Below are 20,028 nucleotides of genomic sequence, written 5' to 3' on the forward strand. Positions count from 1 at the left end.
GAAGAAGAGGATGAAGAAGGAGAAGGGGAAGAGAAGAAGCAGAGGATGGAGAAGAAGAGGATGAAGAAGAGGAAGAAGAAGAAGAGGATGAAGAAGAAGAGGAAGAAGAGGATGATGATGAAGAAGAAGAGGATGAAGAAGAAGAGGAAGATGAAGAAGAGGATGAAGAAGCTGAAGAAGAGGATGAAGAAGAAGAGGAAGAAGAGGAAGAAGAAGAAGAGGATGCAGAAGAGGATGAAGAGGAAGAAGAAGAAGAAGAGGATGAAGAAGAAGAGGATGAAGACGAAGAAGAAGAAGAGGAGGATGATGAAGAAGAGGATGAAGAAGAAGAGGAAGATGAAGAAGAGGATGAAGAAGAAGAAGAGGATGAAGAAGAAGAGGAAGATGAAGAAGATGAAGAAGAGGATGAAGAAGAAGAGGAAGAAGAAGAGGATGAAGAGGAAGAAGAAGAAGAGGATGAAAAAGAAGAAGAAGAAGAGGATGAAAAAGAAGAAGAAGAAGAGGATGAAGAAGAAGAGGATGAAGATGAAGAAGAGGATGAAGAAGAAGAAGAGGATGAAGAAGAAGAAGAGGATGAGGATGAAGAAGAAGATGAAGATGAAGAAGAGGAAGATGAAGAAGAGGATGAAGAAGGTGAAGAAGAGGATGAAGAAGAAGAAGAGGAAGAAGATGAAGAAGAAGAGGATGAAGAAGAAGAGGAATTCCAGTCCGGCAAAAAGTGTCCCTGCAGAGAGCTCCGCTATTTCTTTGACAGTTCCTTGACAGTTATAGCGGTTGCAACAATGTATCTATTTGTATCCATTTAGGATACAGATGTTTTTATTCGGAAACAAATAGATACATTGTTGCAACCGCTATAACTGTCAAGGAACTGTCAAAGAAATAGCTAATCTCTCTGCAGGGACACTTTTTGCTGGCTGTAGACGGGATGAAAATCGGCTAATTTTTTTTACCGTTGCTGGTAATGTCGGCCTCTTGAACGACCGATTTTTAAAGAAAAATCGGCCGATTTTCGACCCGTCTATGGCCTGCATAAGTGTATAATGTTTGGGGGTTCTAAGAAATTTTCCAGCAAAAAATGCTGATTGTTAAACCTGCTGGGAAAGGCCTGGGCTGGAAGTTCATATGTGGGGAAGTGTCATTGGAATGTATTTCCTGTCACTGTTACACTTTCAATGCCTGCTTACATTATCATATTGCACTTCCTCATCTGCCTACAGAGGGCGCACATGCGCAGCGATGAGCTCAACTCTCAGCACTACATTACCCGGCAGGCATAGCGTCTCGGAGCACGTCTTGCGTTCTTTTTACACTGACGGACGTACGACGTGACCTGAGCGGTAGGAGGCGCCGGTGTGACCTAGAGCAGCGGCCGGAGGAGAAGATGGCAGCGGCTGGCAGGATCTCCTTGGGGGTAAAGCGGGAGGAGGAAGCCGGGGCGGGAGGTTGGAGGGTGTCAGAGTGATCTGTGCGTTCCCTGCCCGGGCTGTGACCTGGATGGCGGAGACCTCTCTGTATGGACTGACAGAGAATGAAGAGCACAGAGGTCAGGGACATCATACCCTCTGATTATCACATCCGGGGAAAAATGACAGCACGTGGCTCTGTTACCAATAGCAACCAGTCTTTTTTATTGGGTTGCTACTGGCAACATCTCCATGTTTGCTTTCCCTTCCCACCAGCATGGTGGCCGCCATGGCTGACCTCCCCTCCTCATCACACCGGCTGCCTGGCTTCCAGACTGTGTTACTGGCCTGCAGCTTAATTTGGACTTTGCTTGCTGCAGGTCAGTGACCCTGGACCCAGAGGGCATTATCCCCAGAAGGAGCCGGCCTATTCTGATACTGATACTGATTTTTACATCTTAAAAAGAAAAAAAAAAGTTGTTTTGCTACAAAATTACGTAGAACCCCTGAACATTATACATTTTTTTTTTTTTTTAATCTGAGGCCCTAGAGAGTAAAATGGTGGTTGCTACAGTTTTTTTATGTCACACTGTACTTGCACAGCGGTTTTTCTAATTATTTCAGGTACTTATATAGCGCCGTCAATTTACACAGCACTTTACATATATATTGTACATTACATCAGTCCCTAACCCTCAAGGGGTGTACAATCTAAGGTCCCTAACTCACATTCATACATACACATACTAGGGACAAGTTAGACAGGATCCGATTAACCTACCAGCATGTCTTTGGAGTGTGGGAGGAAACCGGAGTACCGGAGGAAACCCACGCAGACACAGGGAGAACATGCAAACTCCAGGCAGGTAGTGCCGTGGTTGGGATTCAAACCAATGATCCTAGTACTGCCAGGCGGAAGTGCTAACCATTTAGCCACTGTGCTACAATTTAAAAACAAAAAACCACTACATAAAACTTTTTTTTTTTTAAATTTGAAAGGTGATGTTATGTCAAGTAAATAGATACTTAACATGTCACTTTTTAAAATTGCTCATGCTCGTGGAATGGCGCCAAAGTACGTTACTTGAAAATCTCCATAGGCAACACTTTAAAATGTTTACAGGTTACAAGTTTAACCACTTGCCCTCCAGAGGGTTTACGGCGCTGCGTTACTTTATCTGACAATTCCGCGGTCATGCAACGCTGTACATGAATAAAATATATGTCCTTATCTTTCCTACAGATTGAGCTTTCTTTCGGTGGCATTCGATCACCTCTGCGTTTATTTTTTGCACTATAACCAAAAAAAGCGGACAATTTTGAAAAAAAAACAATATTTTTGACTTTTTGCTATAAAACGTCCAGTAAAAAATGTATTCTGCGACATCTTTGCTAAAAAAAATCCCAATACGTGTAAATTAATTAGTTTACGTGAAAGTTATAGCCTTTACAAATGGCGGTCATATGCTGGAATTTTTTTTTTATACTAGTAATGGCGGCGATCAGCAACTTATAGCGGGACTGCGGCGGGCATTCTGACACTGGGGGGGACTGTCACTGACATCCCCAGTGACACCAATACAGTAATAAAAAGCACTGACACTGTACTAATGGCACTGGGCAGGAAGGGGTTAATATCTGGGGCGATCAAAGGGTTAACTGTTTGCTGTGTGTTTTATACTATGGAGACATGCTGTGCACATAAATACAAAGCAGCATGTCCTTGCAGGCAGGATAGAGACCTGTGTTGTTTACACACAGGTCTCTCCCCTGTCCGCTTTGCCCCACGATTGCCAGGTGTCAGTTGGGAATGTCCAGCCCAGACCCGTTGATTGACATCCTTAGCCGCCAATGGCAGTACAGGTAGGGGGGCGCTCGTGCATGCTCCCTACCTTGCAATGCAAATCACGTATATATACACGAGATTTTACGTAGCCATTCCATCCTGTAGCAATACTCCTACTATAGGGCGACGGGCAAGTGGTTAAAGTTACAGAGGAGGGCTGGTGCTAGCAGTATTGCTTTCACTATAACGTTCAGGGCAATAGCTCACATGTGGGGTGTGAACATTGGTTACATTGTGGGTGTGACCTGTGTGTGTGCTCACCACTGTGTGCAAGCATGGGGGAGCTTTCGAAAAAAAAAATATTTTTACACTTTCTCTTAATTTTTTTTTAATCACTTTTATTGTTATCACAAGAAATGTAAAAATCATGTTACATAGTTAGTCTGGCTGAAAAAAGACAAAAGCCCATCCAGTTCAACCAAAAAAAAAAGTTATAATCCTATACCCACAGTTGATCCAGAGGAAGGCAGAAAAAAACCCAGCAAAGCATGATCCAATTTGCTTCTGTAGGGGAAAAAATCCTTCCTGATCCCCCGAGAGGCAATCGGACATTCCCTGGATCAACTTTACCTATAAATGTTAGTATCCAGTTATATTCTGTGTATCTAGGAAACAATCCAGGCCTTTTTTTGAAGCAATCCACTGAGCTGGCCAGAACCAACTCTTGAGGGAGTCTATTCCACATTTTCACAGCTCTTACTGTGAAGAAACCTTTCCGTGTTTGGAGATTACATTTCTTGTCCTCCAGACATAAAGCGTGCCCCCTTGTCCTCTGTGATGACCTCAAGGTGAATAATAGTCATTTGTGAAAGCAATAAAGCATGACAGGTCCTTTTTTATGGAGAAATTTGGAGTCTATTAGACCCCAGATCTCTCCTCTACAATGGAAATCATCAGATCCAATAAAAATTGATCTAATGCTTTCCCCCAAAAAATCGCGTTTACATCAGCTGTGCACCAGAAGTGACGTCATGACGTCACGGCCTTCTAGGTCATAGAGATGAACAGAGGCCATCTTTCCTTTGTTTCTCTCCATGGTCAGCTGCTGCAACCGCCGGATCGGTTCCTAGACTTCAAAATGAGCCAGGTAAGCCCGACAACCACTGGAAAGCGGGTTGGGGGGGATTAGATGACGCTTTAAAAGCCTTTACAGGTTACCACTTTAGATTTACTTAGGAAGTCTGGTGCTAAAATTACTGTCCATGATCTGTCGTTCTCAGCGATACTTCATATGTGTGCGATGTGTAAGACCGACGTTTACGTTCACCTTTGCACGCAAGCTCCGAGGGGCTGAGGGCACTTAATTTTTATTTATTTATTTTTTTATATTTTCTATGCTGGCACTTTATTTTTTTTCTTTTAATCACTTATATTGCTGTCCAAGGAATGTAGACATCCCTTGTGACAGCAATAGGCCTGTGACGGGTAATCTTTATGGAGGGATCTGGGGATCAATAAGACCTCAAATCCCTCCTCTGCACTTAGACATGTAACCTCCCTGGAGGTATTCCTGAGTGTAGCTCGGGGTAAAGTTTCAGCACCACAAGCGGTAACCCCGAGCTACACTTGAGCTTACCATGCGGCGCTGCATAGGGATCTGTTCTTCTCTTACCTTGTCCTGCGCTCCCACGATGTTCCTCCTGCAGTGTCCCCTGTAATGTCCTCCGGCCGATGCCGGCATCTGTCTTCTTGGTTCCGTCCCCTGCGACGTCGTGACGTACGGAGACAGAGCGGCGGGAAATTTGAAAGTGACATTCACTAAAATCACATAGTAAAACATTCCTGTATCAAACCATTTCACATACATTTTGTCCCGAGTGCTTTGTCCTGCGCCCTGCCTGCATTTTTACTGTTCTTTCTGCCTGGAAACTGAGAAACGTCCATGGCGTCCAAAAAGCGTCCCTTTAGGTCCAAAGCGGTTTTAGACCAGCTAGAGAACAGCGATAGTAAATCAGAACCACTTGCAGAATTGAGTGATAATGATTTGTGGGGGAAATTCGTCATCAGACACTGAAAACGATTTTGCGACTTTGCTCAGTGATGTGCGAACTTGGCGCTCTATTTCACATTTCAGTGTTTTGGGTTTGATTATATTATTGAATTACATTTATAATTATATTATTTTTTATGATTATTAAATTATAATTTATGATTTCGTGTTTCAAATATTATCCTACCCGGGATGTTTAATAGACTCTTGTTCGGACAGATTTCAGTGAGTTATTCCTAAAAATTACAGCCTACAATAAAAAAACTACATATTTCCATGCAAAAAAATGTACCGCTTTGAGCACAGAAAAATGGACATAATCAGACCGCTAGGGAGGTTATTCACATTAAGATCTGTGTGATTGAATTCCTTTGTTTTTGTTTTTTAAATGGCGCCATTTTGTTCCTAATAAACCGTAATTGATATCGGGTCATCGCTTCTGGTTTACTATATTGCAGAGCCAAACAAAGCTAATCCGGTCTTTGTCAGGCTCAGTGACCAGCCAGTATCTGCTCTGGCTGGTCGAATGGGACTCCCAGTGGGATGGGGGCTCCTGGTAAAGTTGCGGGAGGAGGGGGATGTTCCCTCCAGCTACTTGTAATAGCAATCAAGCTGCTAGTTAGCCGCTCCGATTGCTATTACAAGAGAGCTGACTGGCAGCTCTAAACAACAGTACCGGGATGATGATGCCTGCAGCTGCAGGCACCACCCCTGTATGACGTACGGATACATTGCTGGAGATGAAGTAGTTAATCTTTCTGTAGATTTTTTTTTCAGTTGTATTATTTATTTTCTAGGTGCGCTCCTTCAGCACTAGTGTGACCAGACCAGTCTCCAAGCTGGTTAGGGTAAGTTTAACTTAATATGTGCTTTTTTGTTTTACATGAAATCATAATCTCTTTTCACCAGACTTCTGTCTTCAACACATTTATTGTATATTTAGTACATTTTATGGCTGTTATTTACCTGTGTAGCCAACTAATTAAAGCCAATCTTGGATGTGATGTCAACAGCCCCAGCAGACCCACAGCTGTCACTCAAGTATTCTCCTTCACTTCTCCCCTAGCAGCTAAATAAAAGGTTTTGCAGAGAGGGGAAGGGCGGAGGAGCTGGGCCAGCACAGACAGTAGTTGGACAATAGCAGCAGAGGAAAAGCCTGTGACATGCAGAAGGGAGAGTGGGGTTATGCTAGGATATTTGAGATTACATTTGAGATTTACATTGGAAGGTTCTGTTTGGTTACCTTTTTTGGTGTTTCAGCGGCTATTTTTCTTTTGGATAGCGCTCGCATATTCACTCTTTATATGCTAGGATATTGACTCTTCCAGGAGTAGTCTAATCCTCTAGCACAGGGCTTATCCAAACTATGGCCCTGCAGGTGTCGAGGAACTCCAAGTCCTATGAGGCCTTCCAAGACTCGTGACAGCCACAGGCAAGACTTCCAGAGGCATGATGGGACCTGTAGTACTTCAACAGCTGGAGGGCCATAGTTTGGAGACCCCTCCTCTATCATATGGAAAGGGAGAACCCTGCGGGACATAAAATGGGGAGTGTTCCCATCTGGATGGGATGACACAGCAATAAAATAGTCCTCACTGGGGAGAGATCCCATCACTTGCTGTCCTGAGAGGAAGAAAGAGAAATGCTCATTAGTGGGGATACAGATTACAGCTCCACACTAAAAAAAAAACGCTGGCCATAGCGTTTTTTTTTTTTTTTTTTTTCTATGTAGCGTTTTATTAGCCTTTTTACAGTGCTTGTAGGGGAAAAAAAAGCTGTTAGCATTTAGGAGCGCTCAGTGGTTTTTATTTTTTTTTTTCTGCTGCAAAAATGTTCCCTAAAACTCCAAACCAAAAAAAAAACAAAAAAAACAATTCTGCTCCTAAATGCTGAAGCTTGAAAAACACTACTAGGCTAAAATAGTGTGCATAGAGCCTTAAGGTCCATTCACAGCGTCTTTAAAGTCACGTGATTACCAGTGCGACTTTGATTCGACCTTACATCCACTGGACCAAAGTAGTGCAGAAACTACTTTCAAGTTGCACAGATTTGAGTGGTACACTTTGGGAATCTTGGGGTGCGACTTGTCATGCGACTTTGGACCCCAAAGACGCATGACAAGTCGCACAAGTGTGAATGGGTTCTTAAAATGTCCTTTTTTTTTTTTTTTTTTTTTTTTATTCACAATTATATACACAGAGTAGAACATTCAAAATCAGCAGAGGAAAAGTTGAACGAGTCATAACCGCAGCAACAAGATTTCTATTCCTCATTCTGTCCTAAAGTTAAAAGTTACCCTTTTGGTTGGAGTCAGGCTCTGATAGAAGCTTCACCCCTCCAGTAGCTCAGATCAGTGTAGATTTGTACTTTTCCTATGAAATCAGGCTGTGAAAAAGCAATTTCTATTTGTAATTATGGTGATCTCAGGAAAGAATCTATGTGGAATGTTGATGAAATGCCAATTGCCTGGCTGCAATGTTTACAGTCTGAGTTCAGTAGTTGGAGTCTCAGATCTGCAGTTCAGATTTCTGTTTTCTTGCGCTTCTTTCAGCTCAGTGGATGAGAAATTACAGAATGCAGACAGAACATGAAAAAATGATTCAGCTGACTTATGTTTTTATTTTTTAGCCCCCAATCCAGGTTTATGGCCTGGAAGGTCGCTATGCCAACGCTCTCTACTCTGCTGCTTCCAAGGAGAAGAAACTGGATCAGGTGGAAAAGGAACTGAACAGAATGTCGGTAAGCGGACGGAGTTTACAGTCATTGATCATTGCTCATGTATGCTTCTTGAAGTCATAAACCTCTCAATCATGTCGGTCTTAGCTGGCTAATGTGGTTTACCCTTCATGAATACCAGGGCAACGTTCACATTGTGACCATCTGACCACTTGTATGTTCTTTTCAAGTCTACCTGATAATAAATGTCACACCTATTCATACTGACACAATAAAGCAAGTATATATTTTTTCACAGGAAATGTCTTTAAGGTGGTAGAGCGGGAGCTAGATACAGAGATGGGTTTTTACAAAAGCTGTCTACCCTGTGAGCTTTTTTGAGATCACATGACTACACTGATGCCTGCAGGCCATGCTTGTAGGACCACAACTGTCTAATGGCATCATATTCACAGGCCTCAGCTAAAATTCCAGTAACCCTTCTAGAGACAGAAAACGAGGGCAAGTTTCCCCAGTGGGGACATATATAAACTTAATCTTTCCCCACTCTGAAAGTTTTTTTATTGTTGTTCCTTTTGGAAAGGTTATCTCTCGCTTTGTCCTGGTGACATGATGTCGGAACTATTCTGTGCTCACAGAAATAAACTGGAAAGCTTGAACTTATCCTCTCTACATAATGTAACATGGGCACACTGGAAGCCATTTTGTTCTTTATATTCTATGTTCATGGTTTCTAAGCAAAGACTTTAATATCGGACATTCTCCATTTCTTACAGCATATATGGGGGATACAGGGATATGGCTGTACCAGACAGCCACAAGATAAGGACTGACCATGGTACCAAGTTGCAAAATTAAGTGAGGGGTCCATGTCTCAATTGAACATAGGACAAAGAACTGTTCACAATGATTTTTTTTGTTTTGAAAATTTTAAAAAGAGTTCATTTTAAAATTTACATTGTATATGGTGGTGGTATTATTTGGCAGGATTATTTTAATCAATAATGTCAATATTATTGCATTAAGTGAATACTTCCCTAATTAAGTAATTTGGGATATATATATATATATTTATCTCTATCGGTTTTAGCAATTAATACATATTGGTATATAAAGTACTCAGCATAAGCGAGTAAACCTCTTTTTGAAAACTAAGATTTTAATCAAAATCTCAATGAATACAAGAACAATCCAAAAAAAATCCAACATTTTGACAAAACTGAGTTTTATTGAACATTTGTTTAGCTCATTACATGAAAGTAAGGTAAATAATATAACTTAATTACAAAATCTTCAGTTTTACTCAAATTAGTTGATGCAAAAATGAATACACCTCACAACAAAAACTACTCCATCTAGTATTTTGTATGACCTCCATGATTTGTAAGGACAGCACCAAGTCTTCTAGGCATGGAATGAACAAGTTGGTAACAGATTACAACATCAATCTTTTTCCATTCTTCAAGAACGACCTCTTTTAGAGCCTGGATGCTGGATGGAGAGTGATGCTCAACTTTTTTCTTCAGATTTCCCCATAGGTGTTCTATTGGGTCCAGATCAGGAGACATTCTTGGCCACTGAATCACTTTCACCCTGTTCTTCTACAGAAATACAGCAGTGGCCTTTTATATGTGTGTTTTGGATCATTGTCCTGTTGGAAAAGTACACGACGACCAAGGGCCCAGAGTGATGGTAGCATCTTCTCTTTCAATTCAGAGCAGTAGCAGTACATCTGTGAATTCATGATACCATAAGTGAAATGCAGCTGCCCGACACCAGCAGCACTCATGCAGCCCCCAGAAAGACACTGCCACCACCATGTTTCACTGTAGGCACCATGCATTTTCTTTTGTACTCGCCTTTGCAACGCCATACAGTTTTGAAGCCATCGGTTCCAAAAAAACATTTATCTTGGTCTTGCCACTCCAGGGTACAGAGTCCCGTAGTAGTCTTCTTCAGCATGGGCCCTGGCAAATTCTAGGTGGGCTGTTTTGTGCATGGGCTTTAGGAGAGGCTTCCTTTGTGGTTGACACCCATGCATGCCATTCTACTGCAGTGTACACCACATTGTGTCACTGGAAGAAATCACCCCAGTTTGGCTTTCTACTTCTACACTTCTCATCAGAAGACTCTCCTGTTGAGGTGTTAACTCCCGTGGATGGCCTGGACATCTCTGTGAGATGGTTGCAGTTCCATCTTTGTTACATTTTGTATTACTTTTGCTTCAGTATTCTGACTGATTAGTGATCTTTGCTGATCTTCTTGTAGCCTTCACCTTTCTTGTGTAAAGAAATTATTTTCTTTCTCAGGCTATGTGACATTTCTCTTCCATGTGGTTCCATTGCTGACAGCATGAAATGGGGAAGGGGTTTTCTTTAAGGAATGCCCTTTTCTAATAAATTGTCTGCTGGACACCTGTTTAATGAATAATTAGACTCACCTGTAGTTGAATTCTTTTTAACCTCCCTAGAGGTATTCCCGAGTGTAGCTCGGGGTAAAGTTTCATCACCACAAGCGGTAATCCCGGCTACACTCGGAAATACCATGCAGCGCTGCTCCGGGATCTCTTCTCCACTTAACTTTTTGTCCTGCGCTCCCGCGATGTCCCCCCTGCAGTGTCCCTGGCAATGTCCTCCGGCCGATGCTGGCATCCGTCTTCTGGGTTCCGTTCCCTGCGACGTCAGGACTTACGGGGACGTAACGGCAGGAAATTTAAAAATGTGAAAAAGTGACATTCACTAAATACACTAAAATCACATAGTATAACATTCCTGTATCAAACCATTTCACATACATTTTGTCCCGAGTGCTTTGTCCGGCGCCCTGTCTGCATTTTTACTGTTCTTTCTGCCTGGAAACTGAGAAACGTCCATGGCGTCCAAAAAGCGTCCCTTTAGGTCAAAAGCGGTTTTAGACCAACTAGAGAACATCGATAGTAAATCAGAACCACTTGCAGAATTGAGTGATACTAATTTGTGGGGAAATTTGTCATCAGACACTGAAAACGATTTTGCGACTTTGCTCAGTAATGTGCAAACTTTTTATATTTAAAATTTCATTGTTTTTGGTTTTATTCTATTATTGAATTAAATTTATTATATTATTTTTTAGGATTATTTATTAAATTATTTATGATTTCGTGTTTCAAATTTTAACATACACGGGATGTTTACTAGACTCTTCGGACAGATTTCAGTGAGTTATTCCTAAAAATGACAGGCCTACAATAAAAAATACATATTTCCATGCAAAAAAAGTACCGCTTTGAGCACAGAAATACTGACATAATCAGACCACTAGGGAGGTTAATTAGTATTTTATTGACTAATATTTAGCTTAGCTCCTAAGGCCCCATGTACACGGGATGTTTCTGAACAATAGAAACTGACTGCTAGAAAAGTAGGTTAGAAAACGTCTGCTTAGCCGCGTTTTACATAACGAGTTTATTTACGCGTTTCGTGTTTAGAAGCGGTTTTTAAAGATAAGCACAGGAGAATCTCCCAAATGCACTGAAAAGTGGTAAATTATTAACTATTTCAGACTGTCAGAGAAATACATACAGTAGAAGCAGAGACCGCAGTATGTGTTGAGATAATTAGGTGTGAGTTGCTCATTAACATTTTTGTTTCCAAGGGTGGGAAAGGTGTCTGGTGGAGTGAGTCATTAAGGCCACCTGGCAGGGGGTCTTCATGAGGAATTTGAGGTTTGAATGTGCATTAATATATCTTTTGTTTCCAAGGTTGGGAGAGGTCTGAGGTGTGAATTGGTCATTACAATGTGTGACAAGCTTAGTAGGAACATCCTGTGTTCAGTGTTTTCTCCATTTGAGTACCTTGATAACTCTTTGCATGCATTTTTCATGATGAAAAAAGGCTCTGGACAGTATTGGGAACTGGAAGAGTTAAAAAAAAAATTTCAACCGCTTATAAATGCATTTAGCCGTGTTTACAAGCATTTTGCGTTTGAAACGCTGACAAAATTGAAAAAAAATGTTCTCCTTGATCTCAGATACTAAGCTTATTGGATTGTCCTGTGTATGGTATTCTAAATCCGTTTATGCCAATGTAAGCTTTGAGCTTTGAATAATTGGTTGTGGAGAGATCACATGGTCAATTTGCATATCCTTTGTCATATTCTGCTGAGCTATTGATGGTTTCCTACGATGCATTTCTAGACATAATACACTATCTTGCCAAAATTATTGGGCCATCCCTCCAAATCATTGGATTCTGGTGTTCCACTCCCCTCCATGGTCACAGGTGTATACAATCAAGCCCCTAGGCATGCAGACTGCTTCTACAAACATTTGTGAAAGAATGGGTCGCTCTCAGGAGCTCAGTGAATTCAAGCGTGGTACCGTGATAGGTTGTCACCTGTGCAATAAGTCCATCCGTGACATTTCCTGGCTACTAAATATTCCACGGTCAACTGTTAGTGGTATTATAACAAAGTGGAAGCAACTGGGAACAACAGCAACTCAGCCATGAAGTGGTAGGAAATGTAAAATGACAGAGCGGGGTCAGCACATGCTGAAGCGTACAGAAGTCGCCAACTGTCTGCAGAGTAAATTGATAAAGACCTCCAAACTTCATGTGATCTTCAGATGAGCACAACAGTGTGTAGAGATCTTCATGGAATGGGTTTCCATGGCTGAGCAGCTGCATCCAAGCCTTACATCACCAAATGCAATGAAAAGCGTCGGATACAGTGGTGTAAAGCACGCCGCCACTGGACTCTAGAGCAGTGGAGACGTGTTCTCTGCGGTGACGAATCACCCTTCCCCGTCTGGCAATCCGACGGATGTGTCTGGGTTTGACAGTTGCCAGGAGAACGGTACTTGCCTGACTGCATTGTGCAAAGTTTGGTGGAGGGGGGATTATGGTGTGGGGTTGTTTTTCAGGGGTTGGGCTTGGCCCCTTAGTTCCAGTGAAGGGAACTCTTAAGGTGTCAGCATACCAAGACATTTTGGACAATTTCATGCTCCCAACTTTGGGGATGGCCCCTTCGTGTTCCAACATGACTGCGCACCAGTGCACAAAGCAAGGTCCATAAAGACATGAATGAGCGAGTTTTGGGTGGAGGAACTTGACTGGCCTGCACAGAGTCCTGACCTGAACCCGATTGAACACCTTTGGGATGAATTAGAACGGTGACTGCGAGCCAGGCCTTCTCGTCCGACATCAGTGCCTGACCTCACAAATGCTCTTCTGGAAGAATGGTCAAACATTCCCATAGACACTCCTAAACCTTGTGGACGGCCTTCCCAGAAGAGTTGAAGCTGTTATAGCTGCAAAGGGCGGGGCCAACTGAATATTGAACCCTACGGACTAAGACTGGGATGTCATTAAAGTTCATGTGCGTGTAAAGGCAGGCCGACCAATACTTTTGGCAATATAGTGTATTTGCTGGTTTGAATTTGTAATTATTATTCTTGATTAGATAATTGCTATTTTGATTTAATAATTATCATCACCAATTATATTTTACTTACCATTTTACACTAATTTTCATTAATAAATATATATATTTTTGCACTTTATTGGTTTTTGTTTTGTCTTCAAATTAGTGCAAATAAAGAATTCAGGTTATCAGTTGATTTATGAAAATTAGTAGAGAATCTCCTTAATTCCAGATCCCCCACCAAAAAATGATATTCTGATTATTTTCTCAGAGCTAAAGTTCTGACAGTGACAGCAAGTGAAGAGAAATCACCAGTAAAAAAAAAAAACAACCCATGTAGTTTCTTCTACTCCAGCCTTGCTGTGCTCTGTGCTGTCATGGGAATTTCAGTATTGGGACATGGTTGGGGGGGTGTGAGCCATTCTGCTACACGTGCTAATGCATAGTACACTGTTGGATCAAATGCTTGGTCAAAGGGTTTACTTGTCATGGTGTGCTGAAATATTTAAGTTACAATTTGTCTCTCAGCGCAGTAATTTACATACAATGTATTTCATCTTGCAGGTACTTTTTAAAGAACCCAAATTATCTGTCATCATTACTAACCCCCATGTGAAGCGCTCCCTGAAACAGAAGACTATTACTGATCTCGTAACAAAGGAGAAGTTTTCCCCTATCATGGCCAACTTTGCCAGTAAGTGTTGATGTTCAGCTCCTGCCACCGGGTGCAGGCTGGGCCCTGCGTTCTTCTTTGCTCTCATTTGTCTTTGTGAATCTGTGTCACACGAGCTTTGCCTTTGTGACTGAGATTCCATAGGAAGTGATGTAGCAAAGGAGAAGATGGTGCTTGGTGGTCATGATGATGTGTAATCTTTCTGCACTGCGGTCTCTGAGTTCTGATCTTAAACTTTATACACAAAGAATAAATAAGAATGAGTGTCCTCCCAGCATATGCATTGGGTTTTTCTGTTCGTCCCTGCACTTTAATACATAGTTATATAGTTAGTCTGGCTGAAAAAAGACAAAAGTCCATGCAGTTCAACCATAAAGAAAAAAAAAAAGTTATAATCCTACACCCACAGTTGATCCAGAGGAAGTCAAAAACACAGCAAAGAATAATTTGCTCCTGCAGGGGAACAAAAATTCATTCCTGATCCCTCGAGAGGCAATCAGATATTCCCTGGATCAACTTTACCTATAAATGTTAGTATCCAGTTATATTCTGTGTATCTAGGAAAGAATCCAGGACTTTTTTTAAAGCAATCCACTGAGCTGGCCAGAACCAACTCTTGAGGGAGTCTATTCCACATTTTCACAGCTCTCACTGTGAAGAAACCTTTCTGTGTTTGGAGATTACATTTCTTTTCCTCCAGATGTAAATAGTGCCCCCTTGTCCTCTGTGATGACCTCAGGGTGAATAGCTCTACACCGAGTGCACTATATGAACCACTGATGTATTTATACATGGAGATCATATCCCCCCTTATGTATTTATACATGGAGATCATATCCCCCCTTATGTATTATACATGGAGATCATATCCCCCCTTATGTATTATACATGGAGATCATATCCCCCCTTATGTATTATACATGGAGATCATATCCCCCCTTATGTATTTATACATGGAGATCATATCCCCCTTATGTATTATACATGGAGATCATATCCCCTCTTATGTATTATACATGGAGATCATACCCCCCCTTATGTATTATACATGGAGATCATATCCCCCCTTATGTATTTATACATGGAGATCATATCCCCCTTATGTATTATACATGGAGATCATATCCCCTCTTATGTATTATACATGGAGATCATATCCCCCCTTATGTATTATACATGGAGATCATATCCCCCCTTATGTATTATACATGGAGATCATATCCCCCCTTATGTATTATACATGGAGATCATATCCCCCCCTTATGTATTATACATGGAGATCATATCCCCCCTTATGTATTATACATGGTGATCATATCCCCCTTAATCTCCTCTTCTCAAGAGAGAATAAATTCAGTTCCTCTAATCTTTCCTCATAGCTGAGCTCCTCCATGCCTCTTATCAGTTTGGTTGCCCTTCTCTGTACTTTCTCCAGTTCCCCAATGTTCTTTTTGAGAATTGGTGCCCAAAACTGAACTGCATATTCCAGATGAGGTATTACTAATGCTTTGAGAGAATCCTTCTTTTCCAGTGTTAACACAAAGGCAGGAGTACAGTGCTATAGTGCTAAAATTCTTGAATCCATTTAATAGAAATGCAGTAAATAAAAAAAAAATTGTGTTTACAAAGAAGGCTAAAAGCAGAGACTATATGGATGACAAAACTCCTTTTTTCTTTGGCTCATGGGCTGCCTACTGCTCTATTCTGCTCTATTGAAATTCCTTTATAGTGGTAGCATTTTAGAAGTAGGTGGAAGTAGATTTTAAGTAGTGAGCCAGCCTTTGTTTTTGCATTTTAATCCATTATTCCTTGGGCTACGTTCGCATACATGTGGTTGTGAGAGTGTTTGCAAATTGCACGTATTCCCGCAGCCTCACACAAAATGCAGTGCTACACAGAAAATGCACGGGGGTGCCATTAAATCTTATGACCACAGTGCGGTTTTCTGCACAAAAATTACATGGTGCAAAAGCTGCATGCGATTTCCAAGTGGTCACGTTAAAAAAAAAAAAAAAATATGCAGAAAACGCAGGCACAGTAGCTTATTCAAATGAATGGGCTGCCATGCCCACACACTTGCGGTGTGCAGAGCCGCCTACATGTGATCCGGGGATTAAGGGCTGATGCAACTTAAATATTTTTGTTGTACTCAGGTGTGGTGGATTTAGTCACCACATTGGAACCTACCTCATCTCTTCAGGGAAGCCTATCCCACCTCTATCAATCAATGGAATTTAAGTTTCTTGACTGTCTCCTCCCCACAAAGCTACTACATTTTGTATTGCTTACCCCAGGGCTCGACAAATCCCGGGTGCCAGGTCACCATGGCGTCTAGAAAATGCGGCCTCTCGCCCAGGCTGTTGTTAGCCCCAGTTGTGTGGCAAGGGGAGCGCAGCCAGGCGCAACATTGCTGGGCAGCCTGCAGGTGTCACTGCCACAGAGGAGAGCGGCGGGAATGTGAAGGGCGGGTTAGGGGAGATGCAGGGCTGTAGAGTACTAGGAGGGGCAGGTTAGAGGAGGAGTGGAGCTGGCAGGTAGTGTCCCCTGTGGAGCGCTCAGGGACACCTGCCGCTACAAGGAGACTTTCCTCGGAGCAGAAACCGGTGGCTCTGATCGAGCTGAGCAATGGCTCCGAGCTGGACACCCCCTCGCAGGGGATGCCCCAGATGCTCAGGTTCCCACCCTGGACAAACTCAGACTGCAGCTCAGAGTTGGGTGTGGGCAGCCCAGGAGCCTGTTAAGCCTCGTGACAGCCAGTGTGGCCACCTATCAGTGTCCACAGCAGTGCCGCCCCATAGGTGCAGCCTCATCACCTCACATCCGTGAAGAAAAATTATTTATTTAAAGAAAGGGTTCTTTTTTTTTTTTTTTTTTTTTCTTTTCCTCGCGTATTTAGTAATAAAAACCCAAGTGGTGATTAAATACAACTAAAAGCTCTATCTGTCTAAAAAAAGTTTAATTTGGGTACAATGTTGCATGACCGCGCAATTGTCCTTTAAAGTGTGCCAGCGCTGAAAGTTAGAAATTGGCCTGGGCAGGAAGGGGGGCGAAAGTAACCAGTAGGCAAGTGGTTAAAAAAAATAAAAACTGGCTCCAAACTTTTTTTTTTTCTTTTTGGTGGCTCCCAGATTCAAAGCAAATATATCTATATATTTATCTTTTATTTTTTGTCTGCTATTTTAGATTTGCTGGCTGAGAACGGTCGTCTTAATAACGCTTCTGATGTGATTAACGCCTTCAACAAGATCATGAGCGCACATCGAGGAGAGGTGCTGTGCTCTGTCACTACATCTTCAGTAAGTCACACGGCCTGCATTGTTCTTCCATCTGTTACTATGTAAAAGTAAGAACATTTTTGCATTAAAGGCAGAAAGTTATGCTGGAAGTTGTAGTTCCACGTCTCCGGGAGCACTGTATAAATAATATATTTGAGCCAGTGCTAAATTTAATCCTAACCCCAGAAACCACTAAACAGCTCATCCACTCCCTCATCATATCACGACTCGACTACTGCAACTCCCTCCTCACTGGCCTGCCTCGCCGCTGGCTATCCCCGCTTCAGTCCATCCTGAATACGGCTGCCAGACTCATTCACCTTTCCAACCGCTCCGTTTCCGCCACCCCCCTCTGCCAATCCCTCCACTGGCTTCCGATTGCGCAACGGATCAAATTCAAAATCCTAACACTGACGTACAAAGCTGTCCACCATACTGCCCCGAACTACATCACTGACCTAATATCCAAGTACCACCCAACACGCACACTCCGCTCCTCACAAGACCTCCTTCTCTCTAGTTCCCTGGTCTCCTCCTCCCATGCCCGTCTCCAGGACTTCTCCAGGGTGTCACCCATCCTCTGGAACTCCCTGCCCCAACCCATCAGATTATCACCTACTCTCCTCTCCTTTAGGCGCACCCTGAAAACCCATCTCTTCAGGGAAGCCTACCCCACCCCCTGCTAACTTGCCGACCTCCTCTACTCCTCCTACCACTCCATCCCCCACAGCTATCTCCTCCTGTGCCACCATCCCCTCCCTCCTAGATTGTAAGCTCGAAAGAGCAGGGCCCTCAATCCCCTCATGTTTTGCATTGTATTGGTATTGTTCTGTCACATGTTCTGTCCCCCTTTGTAATGTACAGCGCTGAGCGAACTATTGGCGCTTTATAAATACTGTATAATAATAATAATAGTATTTTTTCTTTTAGCCTCTGGATGAAGCAGGTTTGACAGAATTGAAGTCTGCCCTGAATCTCTTCCTTGCCAAAGGAGAATCTTTGAAATTGGAGACCAAGGTAGGAATCTGTATGGGTGATATCGCATGATCATTACATGGGTGTGGTATGTGCTACATGTTAGGAAATTTTAACTATTACATATCATTGAGCATTTCACTCTATCTAACAATTTTGATCTAAGCAAAAGCTTTTCAACACAAAATTTTAAGTCTCCATTATATTGACTGCTGGTGACATATATTGAAAGCCTACAGAATTGGTGGTGATTGAATCAGAAGAATCCATGATTTACATGTTAGTTTTCCTGAATATTTGCACATAGATTAGCTATTAATTATGTAAGCCAGGGCTCAAGGTGGGGGAGGGAGGGTGAGGGGGGAGGAGGGAAGATATCACATGGATGGTTCCCGCCTCACTTGCTCAGTCAGTAGCATTACAGGGCTGCCAGCTGCTCTGTGTACAATTTCTCACGGACTCATCCTCTTCTGAGAAGCTGCATGGACTTGATTGTGGGCTAGCACAGGGTGAGGCAGAGAAGATCCATCCTCTCTCCTCTCCTTATTGGTGCAGAGGATGGAGGGAGGGGCTGGGCACAGAGCACACGGCGGGGGGACACGGCAAAGAAAGAGAAATAGTCGGGGATGAGCAGTGGGGGCAGTTACAAGCACCAATTTCCCTGTATGGCTTTCAATAAAGCAGTAGTTGGAAGCCGCTTCTCCTCCTCTCCTTCATGCAGCTTTCAGCTGCTTCATTGAAAGCCATACAGGGCAATCGGTGCTTGTAGCTGCCCCACCCACCCCTAGTTGTGGCCCTGCTCGCCCCCACGTTATTTCCACTCGCTAAATACGAGCAGGCGAGTGGACATTGTGAGGGCTAATTTAAGCTAATTGTGATTTCATGAATTCTCTGCAGATTGGCTGCATACACATGTTCAGGTGAATGAAAATCTTATTTTTCTTATTGATGCTTATCACAACCCCAAGTCGTGTTGTCTTTTCCTTCTGTGGTAAAGATCATTGGGAGCCATGCTGTACCTTCTCCCGACCCACAATTATTTTCGTGACTGATCTAAAACAAAAGTATTCATTGGTTGTGCACACTAGATGAAGACTTTGTCCTAATGGAATGCTTAAAAACCCAGTTGTTTGAATGTGTAGGCGAACATGTTTATCAAGCCATATAAATGAATGTGGTCAATAATAGCTTTCAGAACCATAGAAGCTGCATTGAACAGGTTGATGTGGAGTGTTCTAACATGTCTCCTTTTTCTGCAGACGGACTCCACTATCTTGGGAGGAATGCTTGTCAGCATTGGTGACAAATACATCGACATGTCTACCAGAACCAAGATCCAGAAACTGAGCAAGATCATGAGAGATACTGTCTGAGCAATCCGCTTCTCTGAATATATTATATTGATTGCCAGTAGTTGAATAAATCCTTTTACTCTGTGCTAAGTGCTGTGTACACATGCCTCCTTTACATGGTCTTTACTTGCTGGTGTCAGTGTTGTCCTCTACTGGGAATACTTGCTGGTGTCAGTGTTGTCCTCTACTGGGAATACTTGCTGGTGTCAGTGTTGTCCTCTACTGGGAATACTTGCTGGTGTCAGTGTTGTCCTCTACTGGGAATACTTGCTGGTGTCAGTGTTGTCCTCTATGGGAATACTTGCTGGTGTCAGTGTTGTCCTCTACTGGGAATACTTGCTGGTGTCAGTGTTGTCCTCTACTGGGAATACTTGCTGGTGTCAGTGTTGTCCTCTACTGGGAATACTTGCTGGTGTCAGTGTTGTCCTCTACTGG

General features: G+C 42.6%; 1 protein-coding gene across 1 annotated transcript; it reads left to right on the forward strand.

The window, feature by feature from the left end:
- The first annotated feature begins 1,280 nt into the window (after positions 1-1,280).
- Positions 1,281-19,683, forward strand: ATP5PO (ATP synthase peripheral stalk subunit OSCP). The gene is made up of 7 exons (XM_089677957.1): positions 1,281-1,414; positions 6,040-6,090; positions 7,871-7,981; positions 13,883-14,012; positions 17,175-17,287; positions 18,197-18,283; positions 19,501-19,683. The coding sequence occupies exons 1-7, from the start codon at positions 1,385-1,387 to the stop codon at positions 19,612-19,614; spliced, it is 636 nt and encodes a 211-aa protein (XP_089534083.1). The 5' UTR covers positions 1,281-1,384; the 3' UTR covers positions 19,615-19,683.
- The last annotated feature ends 345 nt before the right edge of the window (positions 19,684-20,028 follow it).

Source organism: Staurois parvus, unplaced genomic scaffold (genome assembly GCF_062004578.1).
Source record: "Staurois parvus isolate SC_StPar_1 unplaced genomic scaffold, SC_StPar_1.0 ptg000195l, whole genome shotgun sequence".
Lineage (NCBI taxonomy): Eukaryota > Metazoa > Chordata > Amphibia > Anura > Ranidae > Staurois > Staurois parvus.